Source organism: Oncorhynchus gorbuscha, linkage group LG16 (assembly GCF_021184085.1).
Source record: "Oncorhynchus gorbuscha isolate QuinsamMale2020 ecotype Even-year linkage group LG16, OgorEven_v1.0, whole genome shotgun sequence".
Lineage (NCBI taxonomy): Eukaryota > Metazoa > Chordata > Actinopteri > Salmoniformes > Salmonidae > Oncorhynchus > Oncorhynchus gorbuscha.
Window position 1 is genome coordinate 90704898 of NC_060188.1, and position 26532 is coordinate 90731429.

Genomic DNA, 26532 nt, shown 5'->3' on the forward strand with positions numbered 1-26532 from the left:
TACTCCTACTGCTCCTACTCCTACTGCTCCTACTGCTCCTACTGCTACTGCTCCTACTCCTACTGCTCCTGCTCCTACTCCTACTGCTCCTACTCCTACTGCTCCTACTGCTCCTACTCCGACTGCTCCTACTACTACTACTACTACTGACACTGACACTACTACTACTGCTACTACTGACACTACTACTACTGCTACTACTACTACTGCTACTACTACTGACACTACTACTACTGATACTACTCCTACTGCTCCTATTCCTACTGCTACTACTACTGACACTACTACTACTGCTACTACTCCTACTGCTATTACTACTACTACTACTGATACTAATACTGATACTACTACTACTGACACTACTACTACTGCGCCTACAACTCCTACTGTTACTACTGCTAATGACACTGACACTACTACTACTGACACTGACACTACTACTACTGCTACTACTGACACTACTACTACTGATACTACTACTACTGACACTACTACTACTGCTCCTACTCCTACTACTACTGATACTACTACTACTGACACTACTACTACTGATATTACTACTACTGACACTACTACTACTGCTCCTACTCCTACTGCTCCAACTTATACTGCTACTACTACTACTGACACTGACACTACTACTACTGCTACTACTACTACTGACACTGACACTACTACTACTGACACTGCTACTACTACTGAAACGACTACTACTGCTACTACTGACACTACTACTACTACTACTGAGATTACTACTATTGCTACTACTACTGACACTACTACTACTGACACTAATACTACTGCTACTACTGACACTACTACTACTGCTACTACTGACACTACTACTACTGCTACTACTGACACTACTACTACTACTACTACTGACACTACTACTACTGATACTACCACTACTACTACTATTACTACTAATACTACCACTACTACTACTACTACTACTACTACTACTGATACTACTGCTAGTACAATGACTACCACTACTGCTACTACTACTCCTACTTCTGATAGAACTACTACTACTCATACTGCTACTACTACAACTGATACTACTACTACTGATACTACTACTACTACTATTGATACTACTACTACTGATACTACTGCTACTACTCATGCGACGACTACTACTGATACTACTGCTACTACTGATACTACTACTACTCCTATTGCTACTACTACTACTAATGATACTACTACTACTGATACTACTACTACTACTGCTCATGTCCTTAGGTCTGCTTAGGAGAGTGATATCTGCTTGCTACTACTGCTGCTACTACCACTACTACTACTACTACTACTACTACTACTACTACTACTACTACTACTGCTCATGTCCTTAGGTCTGCTTAGGAGAGTGATATCTGCTTGCAGGCCTACTGTAGTCCTATGCATACATGATGATGTTACATCTTAATGTCTTAGACATACAGTACAGTGTTCCCTTTAGTGTTCTGTTCATTGCTAGTAGTAGTAGCAGCAGCAGCAGCAGCAGCAGTAGTAGTAGTAGTAGTAGTAGTAGTAGTAGTAGTAGTAGTAGTAGTAGTAGTAGTAGTAGTAGTAGTAGTGGTGGTAGTAGTGGTAGTTGCAGCAGTAGTAGCAAGCAGATATCACTCTCCTAAGCAGACCTAAGGACATGAGTAGTAGTAGTAGTATCAGTAGTAGTAGTAGTAGTAGTAGTAGTAGTGGTAGTAGTGGTAGTAGCAGCAGTAGTAGCAAGCAGATATCACTCTCCTAAGCAGACCTAAGGACATGAGCAATAGTAGTAGTAGTATCAGTAGTAGTAGTAGTAGTAGTAGTAGTAGTAGTAGTAGTGGTAGTAGTGGTAGTAGTAGTAGTAGTAGTAGTAGTGGTAGTAGCAGCAGTAGTAGCAAGCAGATATCACTCTCCTAAGCAGACCTAAGGACATGAGCAGTAGTAGTAGTAGTAGTAGTAGTATCAGTAGTAGTAGTAGTAGTAGTAGTAGTGGTAGTAGTGGTAGTAGTGGTAGTAGCAGCAGTAGTAGCAAGCAGATATCACTCTCCTAAGCAGACCTAAGGACATGAGCAGTAGTAGTAGTAGTATCAGTAGTAGTAGTAGTAGTAGTAGTAGTAGTAGTGGTAGTAGCAACAGTAGTAGCAAGCAGATATCACTCTCCTAAGCAGACCTAAGGACATGAGCAGTAGTAGTAGTAGCAGTATCAGTAGTAGCAGCAGCAGCAGCAGCAGCAGCAGCAGCAGCAGCAGCAGCAGCAGCAGCAGCAGCAGCAGCAGCAGCAGCAGCGGCAGCAGTGGCAGCAGTAGCAGCAGCAGCAGCAGCAGCAGCAGCAGCAGCAGCAGCAGCAGCAGCAGTAGCAGCAGCAGCAGCAGCAGTAGTAGTAGTAGTAGTGCAGTAGTAGCAGCAGCAGCAGCAGCAGCAGCAGCAGCAGCAGCAGTAGCGGCAGCAGCAGCAGCAGTGGTAGTAGCAGCAGCAGCAGCAGCAGCAGCAGCAGCAGTAGTAGCAGCGGCAGCAGTAGTAGTAGTAGTGGTAGTAGTGGTAGTAGCAGCAGCAGCAGCAGCAGCAGTAGTAGCAGCAGCAGCAGCAGTGGTAGTAGTAGCAGCAGTAGCAGCAGTAGTAGTGGTAGCAGCAGCAGCAGTAGCAGTAGTAGTAGTAGCAGCAGTAGTAGTAGTAGTAGTAGCAGTGGTAGTAGCAGCAGTAGTAGCAAGCAGATATCACTCTCCTAAGCAGACCTAAGGACATGAGCAGTAGTAGTAGTAGCATCAGCAGTAGCAGCAGCAGCAGCAGCAGTAGCAGCAGCAGCAGCAGCAGTGGCAGCAGCAGCAGCAGCAGCAGCAGTGGCAGTAGTGGTAGTAGTAGCAGCAGCAGCAGCAGTAGTAGTAGCAGCAGCAGCAGCAGCAGTAGTAGTATCAGCAGCAGCAGCAGCAGCAGCAGCAGCAGCAGCAGCAGCAGTAGCAGCAGCAGTAGCAGCAGCAGCAGTAGCAGCAGCAGCAGTGGCAGCAGCAGCAGCAGCAGCAGCAGCAGTAGCAGTAGCAGTAGTAGTAGCAGCAGCAGCAGCAGCAGCAGCAGTAGTAGTAGTAGTAGCATCAGTAGTAGTAGTGGTAGTAGCAGCAGCAGCAGTAGTAGTAGTAGTAGTAGGAGTAGTAGTAGTAGTAGTAGTAGTAGTAGTAGTGGTAGTAGCAGCAGCAGCAGTAGTAGTAGTAGGAGTAGTAGTAGTAGTGGTAGCAAGCAGATATCACTCTCCTAAGCAGACCTAAGGACATGAGCAAACAGTAACAGACAACTACTGTATAATCTGCCGGTCCTCAAACAAAATAAAGTTGTCTTTTTCCATGTCTAAAGGGAGCGATTACTACATCTATTTATTTTTTGACTTTTAATGATGTATACCCATTGATATCCTGAAGGATATTAAATGTATAAATGCCCCACGAGCTCAGTCCAACTGTCTGACCCCATCAAAACCCAGAATAGAAGCTTGTTTAAATCCTTTGTTTGTCATCAAACCCTGTATACTGTAGCCTCAAAGACATGGTAGAAGCTATCATGTTGATATCATGGATGGTCAGTCATTGCATCCATAGCTCTGTCTATGAATTTGAGGGGGGTTACATTTCTCCAGCCCCATCGCTCAGCTGTTTACCAAAACAGTGCCATGGTGGCTGCTTTGTTATTGCTTGAATTGCAGATTGACCATTTAATCACTGTAAACAAACAGACCTCTTCCTAGTCTGGACAGTCCAAACAGATGTTGGTCAACATTGCACGATATTGTGCAGTCAGTGGCCCGTACGGATGGTAAGTGGGTTCACCAACAAACAAGGCCTTGTACACCTATCTATGGATTAACACAAAACAGTATTAACTTGGTACCAGGGCAGCGTTTTCCAAACTCAGTCCTGAGGACCCTAAGGGGTGGACATTTAGTTTTTTTTGCTATTGGACTACAACAGCTGATTCAAATAATCAACTCATCAGCAAGCTTTGATCATTTGAATCAGCTGTGTAGTGCTAGAGCAAAAACCCATAACGTGCCCCCCCCTGGGGGCCCCAGGACCTGGTTTGGGAAACCCTGTACTAGGGACTACCGAGAGAATGGAGTCAAGTACTGTAGCTAAATCTGCAGCAATACTTGTTGTGCATGGTCCCTAACAAATAAACTGATAAAAGGGGTAATAAAATAGATATTTTTCCGGTATTTTGTGGATTATTTATTAAAACTAGTACTACAGTACCTCTTCTATACTGACGCAAGACATGCATGTGTCAGAACGATGCATAGAGAGTCCTGTCTGAGTGTTCTATTGGTCAGACTGATCTGATCTGGGGTGAGGAGTTCATTCCTCCCCTCTCCTCATCTCATCTCCAATGGCAATTCCACTCTTTAAAATCTGCTATAAGAAAGACTCTATTAATACTTTAGCTTTTGGTATTATTGAATCAGCACTCCCCATTCTCCCATATCCTTAATTAAAGGGCTACCTAGGGTTCTAATCAATCTGTTTGGCTGAAGCGTTATAAATGGAAAGGTAACTTAGCCAGCGTTTGCAGCGTTTATCGTGAATGCATGTCTCTGCTAACGCGGGAAGATTGCCTTTGAATTTCAATCATGCTGTAATGCTGAACTTCAGCTAAACAGATTGAATTGAGCCCTTAATCTCTCAGTGAAGGCAAAGTACATTCCAAATGGCACCCTTTTCCCTATATAGTGCACTACTTCCCACTTTGGGCCCTGGTCAAAAAGTAGTGCACTTTAGGGAATACAGTAAGATGCCATTTAGGACACAGACACATTGGTATAGAGCAGTCAATGCTTTTCTCCTTGGCTTCCTATCATTTAATAAAGTCTTCCCCAGTCCTGGCTTAAGATAAGATGCATGTACATGTGCGCTTAAGGTGGGTTTTAAAACTAGCAGATTGGAACGTCCCAAAGTTCTCTCTGGGTTCTATAAAATATACTTTATCAATATGAAGGCAGAAGAAGGGGTACTGTAGAATGTTCCAGAGGCTGGTTGGTGTGATTTTGTGTTAAAGATTGCAGTTTTATTTTATTATTATAAGAGTTCTGGTAATATTTCCATTACATTTATTACAAATGGCAAATAAACTTGAATGTTGATTTTGAACGATGAGCACTATTTTAGGATAGGAACAGAGGGGTAAGGATGGTGTGTGTGTGTATTTGTATGTAGGTGAATAGGAGGTGGCCTAGCTGAGGAAGGGGGGGGGGTGATGGCGGAGATGGTTGAGTCTTTGTTCTCTCCATCTCCCAACGTTCTCAGAGGGGGTGGTAGAGGATGTCTGCCAGCCACCCAGGACATCCAGAAACACATGAGCTCATCCTGCTGGAACGCCGGCTTCATTTCCTCTTTGTCTACATCCCACTTTGGGAATCGCATCTACACCATGCTGTGAAATGAGAAGCTTGGGGACCTTTTCATTAATTCCCTAAAATTATTCTACACGGATGTTTAGCTTGTCTAATTTGATTAAAACAAATTGCTGAAATGTATTCTAAAACCTTTCCATATAGCTACGTATCTTAATTTGTGTTTTAAAAGAAAGCATTTACTTTTTTATACTGACAATTCCCGTTAAATATTATCAGTATCCCCCTCATCTTGAATTTACGCTATTTTCAAAATGTTCCGCTTTTATGATGGTGTTCAAACTGCTCGTCTCAATGACAGCCCTGATATGTTGTAGCCTGTAAAGACTGGAACAAAGCCAGAACCAGGCAGGTGTGAAATCGCAAGCTCGTTAGAGGTGGTGCGCTAGTAGCAGATCTATGGAGCGCGTTGTATCATTAGCCACGTTTAAACCTGGCGCTAACATGCATCCTTGGTCCTGATCTGAACCACATTCTGATTGTGCCCAGATTTTCAGATATATGTCTACACGTGGTATTAAAATGCATTTATTATCCCTCCACTGTGTCTGCATTGTGACCAAATGTCTCTGTCCTTCCCCGTATGCAAATTATATGACAGATATTCTTCTAAAATATTGATGTCAAAGTCAATGGCGCCAGCTGTCAATGATTTTATAAGGCAGAATAATGATGGTTTATATGTTTTTACTGTCCAGGTCCGTCTACACTTGTGAGAAATCCAGACATAATGTGTGCCTGACTACCACCAGAGGTGGTCAGGAAGATCTGATCACAATCAGATTCCAACGTGTCTTTTGATCATCTACACCCGTCTACAAATGTAGGCACAATCAGAATGTGGACACAATCAGGAAAAAGGAGGCTATTGTGTTAATACTAGTTATAGTCTATAGAATGAGGCAAGGATACGGCCGGTGCCTGAGAACAGCACTGTCCCTATTATCTAAAGGTTCTATAGGGCCTATACTGTATGCCGCTAGCCATTGAACCCTATTTGGTTCTTCACAACGCCATTTCTTCTAGCAGTGTGCAGTATAGTGTTGATGATTTGTTCCAGAAGTGAGACAAGGATACGGTCGGTGCCTGGGAACAGCACTGTCCCTCTTATCACCTCTCCAAAGATGCAGCCCACAGACCACATGTCCACTGCAGCCAGACACAGTCCCATACCAGTCACTCAGCATGTATGACACATGACATTACAAACCAGTGGAGGCTGCTCAGGGGAGGACGGCTCATAATAATGGCTGGAACGGAGCTAATGGAATGGCGTCAAACCATGTGTTTGATGTATTTGATACCATTCCACCAATTCTGCTTCAGCCATTACCACAAGTCCGTCCTCCCCAATTAAGGCGCCACCAACCTCCTGTGATACTAACTTCATCCACCACACACTGCGCCCAGACATACAACATGACACATGCCTGTAGGTAAAGTCACTCTCTAGTGGATATGAATAGCTTCGTTCCAAAATGCTATATCCAGCAATTTTTCACATTTGTGTTTTTTTCATCAGAAATGAATGCTTATGGTTAGAATCATGTGTGTGTAAAATATTACTTTTCTCAGATTTTAATTAATAGATGATAGATGTGTGTTAAAATGTTTTTTTTTCTTTCTGGCGAAGTGCTATATTTCCATTGTTTAGCTGGAATGGAATGTTCGTATAGTCCCAGTCGGTTTTAGATAGAACGTCGAGGACCCGCCCGCCTGTGGGGAAAACAATATGCGGTTACCTAGGTTACCCCATTGGCTCACAGCAAAAACTTGACCTTTGTACCGGTCAACGGTTATGAAAACTATTTACGTGTTTCTAAGTAGTGAGAACGCTAGGGAGCAGGCAGTGTTGAAAATTCATCTTTAGACATGTTGTACTTTTATTTATTGTAGTTATGTAATTGACTAAAACAGGCAGACAACAAGAAAATGGTGTTTGACAAAGGTCAAGTTTTTTGCTCGATGTGAGTGTGTGCTAGCTAGCTACCAACCAGAACATTAAAGCTAGCCAAGACCAACAACACAAACAAACGGACTATACAGCTACAAGTAGTGAGTGGAGTTATAAACAGACTGTACTAAACAAGTTAAATGTCTTACCTGTGATTAAATGTTTTCTGCACACATATCTACGTGTAACCTGCTTGGACAACTTCCGGCGCTGACAGAGATGGCCGCCTCGCTTCGTGTTCCTAGGAAACTATGCAGTTTTTTGTTTTTTTTACGTGTTATTTCTTACATTAGTACCCCAGGTCATCTTAGGTTTCATTACATACAGTCGAGAAGAACTACTGAATATAAGATCAGCGTCAACTCACCATCAGTACGACCAAAAATATGACTTTCGCGAAGCGGATCCTGTGTTCTGCCTTTCACCCAGGACAACGGAATGGATCCCAGCCGGCGACCCCAAAAAACGACTTCGTAAAAGGGGAAAACGAAGCGGTCTTCTGGTCAGACTCCGGAGACGGGCACATCATGCACCACTCCCTAGCATTCTCCTCGCCAATGTCCAGTCTTTTGACAACAAGGTTGATGAAATCCGAGCAAGGGTAGCATTCCAGAGGGACATCAGAGACTGTAACGTTCTTTGCTTCAGGGAAACATGGCTCACTGGAGAGACGCTATCGGAGTCGGTGCAGCCAGCTGATTTCTCCACGCATCGCGCCGACAGAAACAAACATCTTTCTGGTAAGAAGAGGGGCGGGGGCGTATGCTTCATGGTTAACGTGATGTGGTGTTGCCACAACAACATACAGGAACTCAAGTCCTTCTGTTCACCTGATTTAGAATTCCTCACAATCAAATGTCGACCGCATTATCTACCAAGGGAATTCTCTTCGATTATAATCACAGCCGTATATATTCCCCCCCAAGCAGACACATCGATGGCTCTGAACTAACTTTATTCATTGTAGCTGGGGATTTTAACAAGGCTAATCTGAAAACAAGACTCCCTAAATTTTATCAGCATATCGATTGCGCAACCAGGGCTGGAAAAACCTTGGATCATTGCTATTCCAACTTCCGCGACGCATATAAAGCCCTGCCCCGCTCTACTTTCGGAAAAGCTGACCACGACTGCATTTTGTTGATCCCTGCCTACAGACAGAAACTAAAACAAAAAGCTCCCGTGCTGAGGTCTGTTCAACGCTGGTCCGACCAATCTGATTCCACACTCCAAGACTGCTTCCATCACGTGGACTGGGATATGTTCCGTATTACGTCAGACAACAACATTGACAAATACGCTGATTCTGTGAGCGAGTTCATTAGAACGTGCGTTGAAGATGTCGTTCCCATAGCAACGATTAAAACATTCCCAAACCAGAAACCGTGGATTGATGGCAGCATTCGCGTGAAACTGAAAGCAGGAACCACTGCTTTTAATCAGGGCAAGGTGACTGGAAACATGACCGAATACAAACAGTGTAACTATTTCCTCCGCAAGGCAATCAAACAAGCTAAGCGTCAGTATAGAGACAAAGTAGAATCTCAATTCAACGGCTCAGACACAAGAGGTATGTGGCAGGGTCTACAGTCAATCACGGATTACAAAAAGAAACCCAGCCCCATCACGGACCAGGATGTCTTGCTCCCAGGCAGACTAAATAACTTTTTTGTCCGCTTTGAGGACAATACAGTGCCACTGACACGGCCCGCAACTAAAACATGCGGACTCTCCTTCACTGCAGCCGACGTGAGGAAAACATTTAAACGTGTCAATCCTCGCAAGGCTGCAGGCCCAGACGGCATCCCCAGCCGCGCCCTCAGAGCATGCGCAGACCAGCTGGCCGGTGTGTTTACGGACATATTCAATTAATCCCTATACCAGTCTGCTGTTCACACATGCTTCAAGAGGGCCACCATTGTTCCTGTTCCCAAGAAAGCTAAGGTAACTGAGCTAAACGACGACCGCCCGGTAGCACTCAATTCCGTCATCATGAAGTGCTTTGAGAGACTAGTCAAGGACCATATCACCTCCACCCTACCTGACACCCTAGACCCACTCCAATTATCTTACCGCCCAAATAGTTCCACAGACAATGCAATCTCAACCACACTACCCTAACCCATCTGGACAGGAGGAATACCTATGTGAGAATGATGTTCATCGACTACAGCTCGGCATGTAACACCATAGTACCCTCCAAGCTCGTCATCAAGCTCGAGACCCTGGGTCTCGACCCCGCCCTGTGCAACTGGGTACTGGACTTCCTGACGGGCCGCCCCCAGGTGGTGAGTGTAGGCAACAACATCTCCACCCCGCTGATCCTCAACACTGGGGCCCCGCAAGGGTGCGTTCTGAGCCCTCTCCTGTACTCCCTGTTCACCCACGACTGCGTGGCCACGCACGCCTCCAACTCAATCATCAAGTTTGCGGACGACACAACAGTGGTAGGCTTGATTACCAACAACAACGAGAGGGAGGAGGTGAGGGCCCTCAGAGTGTGGTGTCAGGAAAATAACCTCACACTCAACGTCAACAAAACTAAGGAGATGATTGTGGACTTCAGGAAACAGCAGAGGGAACACCCCCCTATCCACATCGATGGAACAGTAGTAGAGAGGGTAGTAAGTTTTAAGTTCCTCGGCGTACACATCACAGACAAACTGAATTGGTCCACCCACACAGACAGCATCGTGAAGCAGGCGCAGCAGCACCTCTTCAACCTCAGGAGGCTGAAGAACTTTGGCTTGTCACCAAAAGCACTCACAAACTTCTACAGATGCACAATCGAGAGCATCCTGTCGGGCTGTATCACCGCCTGGTACGGCAACTGCTCTGCCCACAACCGTAAGGCTCTCCAGAGGGTAATGAGGTCTGCACAACGCATCACCGGGGGCAAACTACCTGCCCTCCAGGACACCTACACCACCCGATGTCACAGGAAGGCCATTAAGATCATCAAGGACAACAACCACCCAAGCCACTGCCTGTTCACCCCGCTATCATCCAGAAGGCGAGGTCAGTACAGGTGCATCAAAGCTGGGACAGAGAGACTGAAAAACAGCTTCTATCTCAAGGCCATCAGACTGTTAAACAGCCACCACTAACATTGAGTGGCTGCTGCCAACACACTGACTCAACTCCAGCCACTTTAATAATGGGAATTGATGGGAAATGATGTAAAATATATCACTAGCCACTTTAAACAATGCTACCTAATATAATGTTTACATACCCTACATTATTCATCTCATATGTATACGTATATACTGTACTCTATATCATCTACTGCATCCTTATGTAATACATGTATCACTAGCCACTTTAACTATGCCACTTTGTTTACATACTCATCTCATATGTATATACTGCACTCAATACCATCTACTGTATCTTGCCTATGCTGCTCTGTACCATCACTCATTCATATATCTTATGTACATATTCTTTATCCCCTTACACTTGTGTCTATAAGGTAATAGTTTTGGAATTGTTAGCTAGATTACTTGTTGGTTATTACTGCATTGTCGGAACTAGAAGCACAAGCATTTCGCTACACTCGCATGAACATCTGCTAACCATGTGTATGTGACAAATAAAAATTGATTTGATTTGATTTGACAATGGATCCCCATGTGTCCCAATCTCCCATGTTGAATAGCCTGAAGTCACAGGGCACTTCTCTCAGGCTCTATTTCCCCATGTGTCCCAATCTCCCATGTTGAATAGCCTGAAGTCACAGGGCACTTCTCACAGGCTCTATTTCCCCATGTGTCCCAATCTCCCATGTTGAATAGCCTGAAGTCACAGGGCACTTCTCTCAGGCTCTATTTCCCCATGTGTCCCAATCTCCCATGTTGAATAGCCTGAAGTCACAGGGCACTTCTCTCAGGCTCTATTTCCCCATGTGTCCCAATCTCCCATGTTGAATAGCCTGAAGTCACAGGGCACTTCTCTCAGGCTCTATTTCCCCATGTGTCCCAATCTCCCATGATGAATAGCCTGAAGTCACAGGGCACTTCTCTCAGGCTCTATTTCCCCATGTGTCCCAATCTCCCATGTTAAATAGCCTGAAGTCACAGGGCACTTCTCACAGGCTCTATTTCCCCATGTGTCAATTGCGATCCGTAGGTCGCGATTTTTGACCTGGTTACATTGAACAACACAGCGGCTTTTCGGCATGTTTGGTTATTTCTGTATAACAATGGGGGTCAATGTTCGAAGGGGATTCCTTATTATTAAGTGAATATGAACTCGGACTATCCTGTACATTTGACTGTGATATGAGGTGGTCTCACCTACCGATCTTAAGATGAATGAACTAACCTGTAATTAGGGAGTGAAAAAACACGGCAACCTCTTTCATAAGTTCTTTAAACAATAAAAGAATAACATTTCTGATAATGGATATATATCATTTTGGAATGAAACCTTTCATATGTTCTTGCTTGGTAAAAATCCACTGTAAAAGCAATTTACATGTTTCACCCTGCTGGCATTTTGATTAGCATTGACTACCTTAAGATAATGACACACTGGCATTAGAATATATTGTGGATTCCCAGTGTATACAACATGCACCAGGCAGACACACTCACCACCAGAAATATATCAATTCAGAAAAGCATAAATATTCTGAGTGAGGAATGTCTCATTCTGCCAAAGAGGTCCCAGAATAAAGAGGTTGAATACAGGATGGATAATTACTTTCTTGGTAAGAACGTACATTAAGCAATTTGTTAATATTACACTTTTCAGAGAGATTAATTCATGTATTAGATGGTGAATTAATAATACAATTATGGAAATATTAGAGTTATAATGTTAATAATAATAATGATGTCAAGTTAGTTAGAGTCACTAGACCTACAACAGCCCAGTAGCTAACAGCGGAAGACAGCCCAGTACCTAACAGAGGAGGACAGGTCAGTACCTAACAGAGGAGGACAGGTCAGTACCTAACAGAGGAGGACAGGTCAGTACCTAACAGAGGAGGACAGGTCAGTACCTAACAGAGGAGGACAGGTCAGTACCTAACAGAGGAGGACAGGTCAGTACCTAACAGAGGAGGACAGGTCAGTACCTAACAGAGGAGGACAGGTCAGTACCTAACAGGAGGACAGGTCAGTACCTAACAGAGGAGGACAGGTCAGTACCTAACAGAGGAGGACAGGTCAGTACCTAACAGAGGAGGACAGGTCAGTACCTAACAGAGGAGGACAGGTCAGTACCTAACAGAGGAGGACAGGTCAGTACCTAACAGAGGAGGACAGGTCAGTACCTAACAGAGGAGGACAGGTCAGTACCTAACAGAGGAGGACAGGTCAGTACCTAACAGAGGAGGACAGGTCAGTACCTAACAGAGGAGGACAGGCCAGTACCTAACAGGAGGACAGGCCAGTACCTAACAGAGGAGGACAGGTCAGTACCTAACAGCGGAAGACAGCCCAGTACCTAACAGAGGAGGACAGCCCAGTACCTAACAGAGGAGGACAGCCCAGTACCTAACAGAGGAGGACAGCCCAGTACCTAACAGAGGAGGACAGGCCAGTACCTAACAGAGGAGGACAGGCCAGTACCTAACAGGAGGACAGGCCAGTACCTAACAGAGGAGGACAGGTCAGTACCTAACAGAGGAGGACAGGCCAGTACCTAACAGGAGGACAGGTCAGTACCTAACAGAGGAGGACAGGTCAGTACCTAACAGAGGAGGACAGGTCAGTACCTAACAGAGGAGGACAGGCCAGTACCTAACAGAGGAGGACAGGTCAGTACCTAACAGGAGGAGGACAGCCCAGTACCTAACAGAGGAGGACAGGCCAGTACCTAACAGAGGAGGACAGGCCAGTACCTAACAGAGGAGGACAGGTCAGTACCTAACAGAGGAGGACAGGTCAGTACCTAACAGAGGAGGACAGGTCAGTACCTAACAGAGGAGGACAGGCCAGTACCTAACAGAGGAGGACAGTCACCTAACAGAGGAGGACAGGCCAGTACCTAACAGGAGGACAGGCCAGTACCTAACAGAGGAGGACAGGTCAGTACCTAACAGGAGGACAGGTCAGTACCTAACAGAGGAGGACAGGTCAGTACCTAACAGAGGAGGACAGCCCAGTACCTAACAGAGGAGGACAGCCCAGTACCTAACAGAGGAGGACAGGCCAGTACCTAACAGAGGAGGACAGGCCAGTACCTAACAGGAGGACAGGCCAGTACCTAACAGAGGAGGACAGGTCAGTACCTAACAGAGGAGGACAGGCCAGTACCTAACAGGAGGACAGGTCAGTACCTAACAGAGGAGGACAGGTCAGTACCTAACAGAGGAGGACAGGTCAGTACCTAACAGAGGAGGACAGGCCAGTACCTAACAGAGGAGGACAGGTCAGTACCTAACAGGAGGAGGACAGCCCAGTACCTAACAGAGGAGGACAGGCCAGTACCTAACAGAGGAGGACAGGCCAGTACCTAACAGGAGGACAGGCCAGTACCTAACAGAGGAGGACAGGTCAGTACCTAACAGAGGAGGACAGGTCAGTACCTAACAGAGGAGGACAGGCCAGTACCTAACAGAGGAGGACAGGTCAGTACCTAACAGAGGAGGACAGGCCAGTACCTAACAGGAGGACAGGCCAGTACCTAACAGAGGAGGACAGGTCAGTACCTAACAGGAGGACAGGTCAGTACCTAACAGAGGAGGACAGGTCAGTACCTAACAGAGGAGGACAGGTCAGTACCTAACAGAGGAGGACAGGTCAGTACCTAACAGGAGGACAGGCCAGTACCTAACAGAGGAGGACAGGTCAGTACCTAACAGAGGAGGACAGGCCAGTACCTAACAGGAGGACAGGTCAGTACCTAACAGAGGAGGACAGGTCAGTACCTAACAGAGGAGGACAGGTCAGTACCTAACAGAGGAGGACAGGCCAGTACCTAACAGAGGAGGACAGGTCAGTACCTAACAGAGGAGGACAGGCCAGTACCTAACAGGAGGACAGGCCAGTACCTAACAGAGGAGGACAGGTCAGTACCTAACAGAGGAGGACAGGTCAGTACCTAACAGAGGAGGACAGGCCAGTACCTAACAGGAGGACAGGCCAGTACCTAACAGAGGAGGACAGGCCAGTACCTAACAGAGGAGGACAGGCCAGTACCTAACAGAGGAGGACAGGCCAGTACCTAACAGAGGAGGACAGGCCAGTACCTAACAGAGGAGGACAGGTCAATACCTAACAGAGGAGGACAGGTCAATACCTAACAGAGGATGACAGGCCAGTACCTAACAGAGGATGACAGGTCAGTACCTAACAGGAGGACAGGCCAGTACCTAACAGAGGAGGACAGCCCAGTACCTAACAGAGGAGGACATCCCAGTACCTTACAGAAGAGGACATCCCAGTACCTAACAGGAGGACAGCCCAGTACCTAACAGAGGAGGACAGGTCAGTTCCTAACAGAGGAGGACAGGTCAGTTCCTAACAGAGGAGGACAGGTCAGTACCTAACAGAGGAGGACAGGTCAGTACCTAACAGAGGAGGACAGGTCAGTACCTAACAGAGGAGGACAGCCCAGTACCTAACAGAGGAGGACAGGTCAGTACCTAACAGGAGGACAGCCCAGTACCTAACAGAGGAGGACAGGTCAGTACCTAACAGGAGGACAGGCCAGTACCTAACAGAGGAGGACAGCCCAGTACCTAACAGAGGAGGACAGCCCAGTACCTAACAGGAGGACAGCCCAGTACCTAACAGAGGAGGACAGGTCAGTACCTAACAGGAGGACAGGCCAGTACCTAACAGAGGAGGACAGGTCAGTACCTAACAGGAGGACAGGTCAGTACCTAACAGGAGGACAGGTCAGTACCTAACAGGAGGACAGGCCAGTACCTAACAGGAGGACAGGTCAGTACCTAACAGGAGGACAGGCCAGTACCTAACAGAGGAGGACAGCCCAGTACCTAACAGAGGAGGACAGGTCAGTACCTAACAGAGGAGGACAGGTCAGTACCTAACAGGAGGACAGGCCAGTACCTAACAGAGGAGGACAGCCCAGTACCTAACAGAGGAGGACAGCCCAGTACCTAACAGAGGAGGACAGCCCAGTACCTAACAGGAGGACAGGTCAGTACCTAACAGAGGAGGACAGCCCAGTACCTAACAGAGGAGGACAGGTCAGTACCTAACAGAGGGAGGTACCTAACAGGACAGGTCAGTACCTAACAGAGGAGGACAGGTCAGTACCTAACAGAGGAGGACAGGTCAGTACCTAACAGAGGAGGACAGGTCAGTACCTAACAGAGGAGGACAGGTCAGTACCTAACAGAGGAGGACAGGCCAGTACCTAACAGGAGGACAGGTCAGTACCTAACAGAGGAGGACAGGTCAGTACCTAACAGAGGAGGACAGGCCAGTACCTAACAGAGGAGGACAGGCCAGTACCTAACAGAGGAGGACAGGCCAGTACCTAACAGAGGAGGACAGGTCAGTACCTAACAGAGGAGGACAGGTCAGTACCTAACAGAGGAGGACAGGTCAGTACCTAACAGAGGAGGACAGGTCAGTACCTAACAGAGGAGGACAGCCCAGTACCTAACAGAGGAGGACAGGTCAGTACCTAACAGGAGGACAGCCCAGTACCTAACAGAGGAGGACAGGTCAGTACCTAACAGGAGGACAGGCCAGTACCTAACAGAGGAGGACAGCCCAGTACCTAACAGAGGAGGACAGCCCAGTACCTAACAGGAGGACAGCCCAGTACCTAACAGAGGAGGACAGGTCAGTACCTAACAGGAGGACAGGCCAGTACCTAACAGGAGGACAGGTCAGTACCTAACAGGAGGACAGGTCAGTACCTAACAGGAGGACAGGTCAGTACCTAACAGGAGGACAGGCCAGTACCTAACAGGAGGACAGGTCAGTACCTAACAGGAGGACAGGCCAGTACCTAATAGAGGAGGACAGCCCAGTACCTAACAGAGGAGGACAGGTCAGTACCTAACAGAGGAGGACAGGTCAGTACCTAACAGGAGGACAGGCCAGTACCTAACAGAGGAGGACAGCCCAGTACCTAACAGAGGAGGACAGCCCAGTACCTAACAGAGGAGGACAGCCCAGTACCTAACAGGAGGACAGGTCAGTACCTAACAGAGGAGGACAGCCCAGTACCTAACAGGAGGACAGGTCAGTACCTAACAGAAGGACAGGTCAGTACCTAACAGAGGAGGACAGGCCAGTACCTAACAGGAGGACAGACCAGTACCTAACAGATGGGGACAGGACAGGTATCGATTTATCTTCAGAGTCTGAGAAGAATCATCAGAAAATATATGTATAAAGAATTCCTTTATTTTGATACAAATCACTTATTAAATACCTGTTTATCCAAATTTTACAGGCACAAATCTTAGACCGGGATTCAAAGAATGGCATATTAAAGCACAGTAACAGACTATTATCGGTAATTTACGCTTGCACAGCGTTTACCACGAAAGCGATCTCTGCGAATGTTGGGGGAAATAGCCTTTAAAATATGTATTGTCAGCAGCATAGTGCACTGCGCAATAGCAGATTGGATTGAATGCTGGCCTTATTATTTTATCAAGATCAACTGACAATATGTATATTATCTTAGTAAGTAAGGATACAGTCCCGGCCAGGGAACAGAATTTTGTGACGCACCATTTCTCCCATAATGCACCCCACCGACCATATATCCACTGCAGGTACAGAGACAGAGAGTGAGAGATAAGTCAGAGGTTAGCATTAGAAAAGAAAAACCGTAGGCTCTTTCTCAGTTCCTCTTTCCCAGCATCCTTTCTCCTCGACTCTTTATCAAAACGTATTAGACGTGAAGATCCAAGGTCCCTCCCCTCTGAACCCTCCCCTCGGATCCCTCCCCACGGAATCCTTCCCTAGGTCCCTCCCCTCGGAACCCTCCCCTAGGTCCCTCCCCTCGGAATCCTCCCTAGGTCCCTCCCCTCGGAACCCTCCCCTAGGTCCCTCCCCTCGGAATCCTCCCCTAGATCCCTCCCCCCGGAATCCTCCCCTAGGTCCATCCCCATGGATCCTCCCCCAGGGCCCTCCCTTCGGAACCCTCCCCTAGGTCCCTCCCCTCGGAACCCTCCCCTCGGATCCCTCCCCCGGAATCCTCCCCTAGGTCCATCCCCACGGAATCCTCCCCTAGGTCCATCCCCACGGAATCCTCCCCTAGGTCCCTCCCCTCGGAACCCTCCCCTCGGATCCTTCCCCCCGGAATCCTCCCCTAGGTCCATCCCCACGGAATCCTCCCCTAGGTCCCTCCCCTCGGAACCCTCCCTTAGGTCCCTCCCCTCGGAACCCTCCCCTAGGTCCCTCCCCTCGGATCCCTCCCCTCGGATCCCTCCCCCGGAATCCTCCCCTAGGTCCATCCCCACGGAATCCTCCCCTAGGTCCATCCCCACGGAATCCCCTCCCCCTAGGTCCATCCCCACGGAATCCTCCCCTAGGTCCATCCCCACGGAACCCTCCCCTAGGTCCCTCCCCTCGGAAACCTCCCCTAGGTCCATCCCCACGGAACCCTCCCCTAGGTCCATCCCCACAGAATCCTCCCCTAGGTCCATCCCCACGGAATCCTCCCCTAGGTCCATCCCCACGGAACCCTCCCCTAGGTCCCTCCCCTCGGAATCCTCCCCTAGGTCCCTCCCCTCGGAATCCTCCCCTATGTCCCTCCCCTTGGAACCCTCCCTTAGGTCGCCCCCTCAGAACCCTACGCTAGGTCCCTCCCCTCAGAACCCTACGCTAGGTCCCTCCCCTCAGAACCCTACGCTAGGTCCCTCCCCTCGGAACCCTCCCCTAGGTCCCTCCCCTCAGAACCCTACGCTAGGTCCCTCCCCTCGGAACCCTCCCCTATGTCCCTCCCCTCAGAACCCTACGCTAGGTCCCTCCCCTCGGAATGTCCCTCCCCTCGGAACCCTCCCCTATGTCCCTCCCCTGTCCCTCCCTAGGTCCCTCCCCTCGGAACCCTACGCTAGGTCCCTCCCCTCAGAACCCTCCGCTAGGTCCCTCCCCTCGGAACCCTCCCCTATGTCCCTCCCCTCGGAACCCTCCCCTATGTCCCTCCCCTCGGAACCCTCCCTATGTCCCTCCCCTCAGAACCCTCCCCTATGTCCCTCCCCTCGGAACCCTCCCCTATGTCCCTCCCCTCAGAACCCTACGCTAGGTCCCTCCCCTCGGAACCCTCCCCTATGTCCCTCCCCTCGGAACCCTCCCCTATGTCCCTCCCCTCGGAACCCTCCCCTATGTCCCTCCCCTCGGAAGGTCCCTCCCCTCGGAACCCTACGCTAGGTCCCTGTCCCTCCCCTCGGAACCCTCCCCTATGTCCCTCCCCTCGGAATGTCCCTCCCCTCAGAACCCCCTATGTCCCTCCCCTCGGAACCCTCCCCTATGTCCCTCCCTCGGAACCCTCGGAACCCTCCCCTATGTCCCTCCCCTCGGAACCCCCTATGTCCCTCCCCTCAGAACCCTCCCCTAGGTCCCTCCCCTCGGAACCCTCCCCTATGTCCCTCCCCTCGGAACCGGAACCCTCCCCTAGGTCCCTCCCCTCAGAACCCTCCCCTATGTCCCTCCCCTCGGAACCCTCCCCTATGTCCCTCCCCTCGGAACCCTCCCCTATGTCCCTCCCCTCGGAACCCTCCCCTATGTCCCCTCCCCTACGCTAGGTCCCTCCCCTCGGAACCCTCCCCTATGTCCCTCCCCTCGGAACCCTCCCCTATGTCCCTCCCCTCGGAACCCTCCCCTATGTCCCTCCCCTCGGAACCCTCCCCTATGTCCCTCGGAACCCTCCCGGAACCCTCCCCTATGTCCCTCCCCTCGGAACCCTCCCCTCAGAACCCTAGGTCCCTCCCCTCGGAACCCTCCCCTATGTCCCTCCCCTCCCTCGTCCCTCCCCTCGGAACCCTCCCCTAGGTCCCTCCCCTCGGAACCCTCCCCTATGTCCCTCCCCTGAACCCTCCTATGTCCCCCCTCGGAACCCTCCCCTATGTCCCTCCCCTCGGAACCCTCCCCTATGTCCCTCCCCTCGGAACCCTCCCCTATGTCCCTCCCCTCGGAACCCTCCCCTATGTCCCTCCCCTCGGAACCCTCCCCTAGGTCCCTCCCCTCGGAACCCTCCCCTATGTCCCTCCCCTCGGAACCCTCCCCTATGTCCCTCCCCTCGGAACCCTCCCCTAGGTCCCTCCCCTCGGAACCCTCCCCTATGTCCCTCCCCTCGGAACCCTCCCCTAGGTCCCTCCCCCCCGGAACCCTCCCCTATGTCCCTCCCCTCGGAACCCTCCCCTAGGTCCCTCCCCTCGGAACCCTCCCCTATGTATGTCCCTCCCCCCTCGGAACCCTCCCCTATGTCCCTCCCCTCGGAACCCTCCCCTAGGTCCCTCCCCTCGGAACCCTCCCCTATGTCCCTCCCCTCGGAACCCTCCCCTAGGTCCCTCCCCTCGGAACCCTCAAGTTCTCCTCCAATGCGTTTTGAGGTGTCAAGGAGAGAATACATCAAATATGTGAGAAATCAAGGAAAGAGGAATTGAGAAAGAGATGTTGTTGACAGAGAGCGTGGGAAACAGAGTGATTTGAAAGAGGCGGTTGGTTATTCAGACTATAATTAGTCAGAGACGTAGCACACAGACAAATTACTATTCCATTAATGAAGAGAGAGTGAGAAGAAGTCAGTCTCTTGGGGCTTGGCTGGTGGCAGGAAATCCATGGCCTCACCTCCCGGCCTCTCACCCTACAGGCCTCCGTCTAGTAGTGTATTCATGAGCGTAGAGCCAAGGTTACCCACTCACCACTGCTTGTGGTTTATTTAAGCATGTATTTACTCCATGATGTGGAGAGGCTGTCAGAGGCCCCTGCTGTTTACAGACCACTGACTGTAGACGTATTCTGACTTAAGGTCATAAAGAAGAGGTTACACTACCACACCTGAGGACTCCGTGGGTTAGTTAAAGTATTAGAACACGTCTTAAAGTATTAGAACACATCTTAAAGTATTAGAACACATCTTAAAGGATTAGAACACATCTTAAAGTATTAGAACACATCTTAAAGTATTAGAACACATCTTACAGTATTAGAACACATCTTACAGTATTAGAACACATCTTACAGTATTAGAACACATCTTACAGTATTAGAACACATCTTACAGTATTAGAACACATCTTAAAGTATTAGAACACATCTTAAAGTATTAGAACACATCTTAAAGTATTAGAACACATCTTACAGTATTAGAACACATCTTAAAGTATTAGAACACATCCCAGCAGTAGCATGTTACAGTGTCAGAACACCAGAACCTCCTCTAGAACCTTTCTTACCGTTCTCTTTGTACCCCATGCCCAGGATGACCTCTGGGGCTCTGTAGTACCGCGTCACCACGTACGGGGTCATCATGAAGCTGGTGCCTGCAGTCCTAGCCAAGCCAAAGTCCAGGATCTTCAGAGTACAATCAGATTTCACCACTATATTGCTAGGTTTCAGGTCCTTTGGGGAAAGCAACAACAAGAGATGAGGGTTACTGAGGTAAAACGTTAACAGGTGGTGCTAGCTACTATAGTATGTTTAAATGTCCACAGATGGCATATCCCAGCAGGCAGAAGCAGTTGCAACGATGTCATTTCCATCAGCTTTGCCCACTGGGCTATAAGCAGTGTAATGTTCAGCATGATTAAAGTCCTGTTTCATATGTGAATTACATTAATTTTTCTCCACAATTTGATATCGTGACATCCAATTGGTAGTTACAGTCTTGTCCCATCGCTGCAACTCCCCTACGGACTCGGGAGGTTGAGAGCCATGCGTCCTCAGAAACACAACCCAGCCAAGACACACTGCTCGCTTAACCAGGAAGCCAGCCGCACCAATGTGTTGGAGGAAACAACGTCCAGCTGGCGACCGTGTCAGCGTGCACTGCGCCTGGCCTACCACAGGAGTCGCTAGTGCGCGATGGAACAAGAACATCCCGGCCAGCCAAACCCTCCCGTAACCCAAACGACCCTGGGCCAATTGTACGTCGCCCCATGGGTCTATCGGTCACGGCCGGCTGCGACAAGAGCCTGGACTCGAACCAAGATCTCTCGTGCCACAGCTAGCCTTAGACCCCTGCACCACTTGGGAGTCATAGAATTACAATCTATTTATTATATTTCTACAACTGACGCCATCTCACCCTGTGAATGGCGTCAGACACACACAGACAGACACACACACAGAGAGAGGCCATCTCACCCTGTGAATGATGCCCGCGGAGTGCAGGTGTTTGATGCCACACACACACACGCACGCACGCACGCACGCACGCACACACACACACACACACACACACACACACACACACACACACACACACACACACACACACACACACACACACACACACACACACACACACACACACACAGAGGCCATCTCACCCTGTGAATGATGCCCGCGGAGTGCAGGTGTTTGATGCCACACACACACACACACACACACACACACACACACACACACACACACACACACACACACACACACACACACACACACACACACACACACACACACACAGAGAGGCCATCTCACCCTGTGAATGATGCCCGCGGAGTGCAGGTGTTTGATTCCACACAGCATCTGGTAGAGCAGGTAAGACATTCTCTCATGGTCCAGCTCCATCTGGATCACCTGGCACAGGTTGGCATCCATCAGCTCCATGCACAGGTACCTGACAGAGTGACACTGTTAGTAAGAAGAGACGTGGGGGTACCGTGGTGATGGATCTACTTCGGGCCAGACAGATCTAAAAGTTAGTGCTCCAAAACAGATAGTCATGTTTTCCCAACTAGTAGTAAACACCCTGAGTTGGCATTTGAAAATGACGGGAAAGTAGTGAAATAATATCCAGAATGAAGAAGAGGTCTGAGAAATAGACCTACATGACCTTTGAACCCAAGAGGCTCTAGTTGAATCCATCATTCTGCCTCTCACTCCTTTCTCTTCTACTCCTCTGTCTCATCTCTTCTCAACACAATGGACACCACTGTGCAGTGCCAGAGCATCAATGGGATTCTACATGGTCTTTGTATGAAGGCCGGGGCTGCGAATACAGAGTTTCCCTTCTGGAGACTTTTTCTCAAAGATAAGCATCTGGATCACTTTTCTGCACAAGCGTGTCTTTACTCAGCCTCTTGTTTAATTGACCCTTTATATAACTAGACAAGTCAGTTAAGAACAAATTCTTCTTTACAATGACGGCCTACCCGGCCAAACCCTCCCCTAACTCAGATGACACTGGGCCAATTGTACCCCACCACTATGGGTGGTCCCGATCACAGCCAGTTGTGACACAGTCTGGGAACGAACCAGGATCTGTCCTGATGCCTCTAGCACTGCAATGCGGTGGCTTAGACTGCTGTGCCACTCACTCTGGAGACTCTTCTGAAACACGGTGATGTAGCCTGTGTCTCAGCCTCATATGTCTGAACAGCTCAAATAAAAACATGCAAGGCTATTGTGAAGGATAGAACCTTCACCGTCTGTTGTAATGGATATTGCAGTGGCACAAGCAGAATGCAGGCCCTTACACGTTGTACTGGAGCAAAAACAATCAGCTTTTTTTTGTGATGATGTAGGCTAATCTTTATAGTTGCTGCCATATCGTAGCCAGAGTTGCTGAAAAATAACACTACTACTTTTGACTGTCTGCCTCCTGCTTAGCCAATGTTTGCAATGATAATTAAAAAACAACATTAAATCGCTAATAAGGCTACGTTGCGTGTCTGTGTCTTGCATTTGTTTGATATGCTGCCTAGATACTCGTGTGTAGCTCCTCATTGAGTTTTGCATTGGGAGTTCGTACCAACATGTTGATCAGTTCATCTGTGTACAACATGAAGTTCGTAGGCTACACCAGACAATGGCGTTCATTGGTGAACAAGGAGGGGCAGCAGCTACATTAAAACAAATCTGACACATGAGCACAAATAACCTGTATATTTAGACACGAAAAATCCGGTTTCCGGAAAATGCAGAACCGCAGTCACTCCATTGATTCATGGCCGTCATCGTGTTCGTTACAATCTTCTCATCTCATCTCAATGTCCTGGTGTGACCCGTGTGAAATGGCTAGCTGGTGAGCTCTGTGCGCGTTTCAAACAGTGACGTCACTCGCTCGGAGACTTTGAAGTAGTTGTTTCCCTTCCTCCGATCTTCAAGCTTTTGTGATGCGATCGGTAACGATGCTTCTTGGGAGGCAGTTGCTGATGTGTTCAGAGGGTGCCCCTGGTTCAAGCCCAGCTCGGGGTAAGGAGAGGGACAGAAGCAATAGTGTTCCACTGGCACATTCAATTGATGGAACTGGAAAGTGTATTTGCCCAGTTTACAATATATATATATATATATATATATAATATATAAATATATATATATATATGACGTATTTTGAGGTAGTATAACAAAATATAATATAATATATATATATAAACAAATTATTTTGTTTTTACTTTGCAATAAATTTCATGTAATTACCTAGAATTCTACATGTGTTCATTCATTTCAGATTCATAAAATCTATTTGCACATTTTTCTGATTTGAATGACCTACTATTACCTATAGACGGGGATATAGTGAAGATGAACTGCTTCAGACGAGCATGGTGCAATCCATTTACTACAGTATCAGCAGTCTACAAATGCATTCATCGGTCAGTACAAAGAGAGACAGAACCCGAAGGCTTCACATTACACTTCACTACCACCTTCACAGACTTCAGTCTCACTACTTCTTTTCTCCAAACGAATAAGTCTTGAAGGTACGTAACACTTGTGCTTGTCTGTTGTTAAATCAGAGTAATATGTCACATTCAAAGTCAGATTAAATGAGAATATACGTTTTCCCTGCATTCTGATCTCACAGTTGTTCATTTTTCCTCTGAAAAGTTCATTGGCACTTACACATCCTGGAAGTCTTCTAATGATTTCTGTGGTGTGAAAACATTTAATAAACTGATGATCTGAAAGAGAGGGACAAACGGAGAGAGTCTCAGGGTAACGTTCCAGTCTATGTACAGTAAGCTACAACATTAACAGCTATTTACATTTCAAATTCTTATGTCTTCAAGTGATATTTGTTTTTATATATAGCTTCATAATGATGCAGCGCCACACTGCAGTGACTGGGAGGTTCAAGCAAAAAGGGAATTCCTATGGACAAAGGCAAAATAAAAACAAAGGGAAAAATCCTGACTGGTTGCGTCACTTCCTGGTACGGAAAATTGCTCGGCCTCTGACCGCAAGGCACTAAAATGGGTAGTGCGTACGGCCCAGTACATCCTTGGGGCTAAGCTTCCTGCCATCCAGGACCTCTACACCGGACAGTGTGAGAGAAAGGCCCTAAAAAATTGTCAAAGACCCCAGCCACCCCAGTCATAGACTGTTCTCTCTACTACTACATTTCTTCATTTTACCTTTATTTAACTAGGCAAGTCAGTTAAGAACAAATTCTTATTTTAAATGACAGCCTAGGAACAGTGGGTTAACTGCCTGTTCAGGAGCAGAACAACAGATTTGTACCTTGTCAGCTCAGTGATTTGAACTTGCAACCTTGCGGTTACTAGGCCAATGCTCTAACCACTAGGCTACCCTGCCGCATGGCAAGCGGTACCGGAGTGCCAAGTCTAGGACAAAAAAGCTTCCCAACAGTTCCCAACTGCTACTCTCTGTTTATCATATATGCATAGTCACTTTAACTATACATTCATGTATATACTACCTCAATTGGCCCGACCAACCAGTGGTCCCGCACATTGACTAACCGGGATATCTGCATTGTGTCCCTCCACCCGCCAACCCCTCTTTTACACTACTGCTACTCTCTGTTCATCATATATGCATAGTCACTTTAACCATATCTACATGTACATACTACCTCAATCAGCCTGACTAACCGGTGTCTGTATGTAGCCTCGCTACTGTTATAGCCTCACTACTGTATATAGCCTCTCTACTGTATAGAGCCTCTCTACTGTATATAGTCTCTCTACTGTATATAGCCTCTCTACTGTATATAGTCTCTCTACTGTATATAGCCTCACTACTGTATATAGCCTCGCTACTGTTATAGCCTCTCTACTGTTATAGCCTCACTACTGTATATAGCCTCACTACTGTATATAGCCTCTCTACTGTATATAGCCTCTCTACTGTATATAACCTCACTACTGTATATAGTCTCTCTACTGTATATAGCCTCTCTACTGTATATAGCCTCACTACTGTATATAGTCTCTCTACTGTATATAGCCTCTACTGTATATAGCCTCTCTACTGTATATAACCTCTACTGTATATAGCCTCACTACTGTATATAGTCTCTCTACTGCATATAGCCTCTCTACTGCATATAGCCTCTCTACTGTATATAGCCTCACTACTGTATATAGTCTCTCTACTGTATATAGCCTCTCTACTGTATATAGCCTCACTACTGTATATAGCCTCTCTACTGTATATAGCCTCACTACTGTATATAGTCTCTCTACTGTATATAGCCTCACTACTGTATATAGTCTCTCTACTGTATATAGCCTCACTACTGTATATAGCCTCGCTACTGTTATAGCCTCTCTACTGTTATAGCCTCACTACTGTATATAGCCTCACTACTGTATATAGCCTCTCTACTGTATATAGCCTCTCTACTGTATATAGCCTCACTACTGTATATAGTCTCTCTACTGTATATAGCCTCTCTACTGTATATAGCCTCTCTACTGTATATAGCCTCGCTACTGTTATAGCCTCTCTACTGTTATAGCCTCTCTACTGTATATAGCCTCTCTACTGTATATAGCCTGTCTTTTTACTGTTGTTTTATTTCTTTACTTCCCTATTGTTCCCCTAATACCTTTTACACTATTGGTTAGAGCCTGTAAGTAAGCATTTCACTGTATGTTGTATTCGGCGCACGTGACAAATAAACTTTTATTTGATTTTAATAACACGACCACACACACACACACACACACAGACACAATCAAGCATGCACACGCACATCTTGTTACTTGCTTAAACGAGACATAACATTGTAACTCACGTTTTTGTGATTGACACATTTCATGAGCACCAGTTCCCTGTATGCCCTCTTGGCATGGGTCTGGTTCTGAAAGGGTCTGCTGAGCTTCTTGATGGCC

At 47.6% G+C, this 26532-nt stretch overlaps 1 protein-coding gene across 7 annotated transcripts in view; it reads right to left on the reverse strand.

Annotated features, from left to right (window-relative positions):
* The window catches only part of mapk10 (mitogen-activated protein kinase 10), a 147817-nt gene that overhangs the window by 40014 nt on the left and 81271 nt on the right, over window positions 1-26532 (reverse strand). For all 7 annotated transcript variants that reach the window (XM_046305633.1, XM_046305632.1, XM_046305637.1 and 4 more), the window contains exons 4-8: window positions 26436-26532; window positions 24296-24354; window positions 21929-22067; window positions 20683-20848; window positions 16978-17049 (exon numbers count right to left, since the gene is read on the reverse strand). The exon at window positions 26436-26532 is cut by the window's right edge and continues 33 nt beyond it. In XM_046305633.1, the coding sequence (XP_046161589.1) occupies window positions 16978-17049; window positions 20683-20848; window positions 21929-22067; window positions 24296-24354; window positions 26436-26532 (533 nt within the window). The remainder of the gene's footprint in view (window positions 1-16977; window positions 17050-20682; window positions 20849-21928; window positions 22068-24295; window positions 24355-26435) is intronic.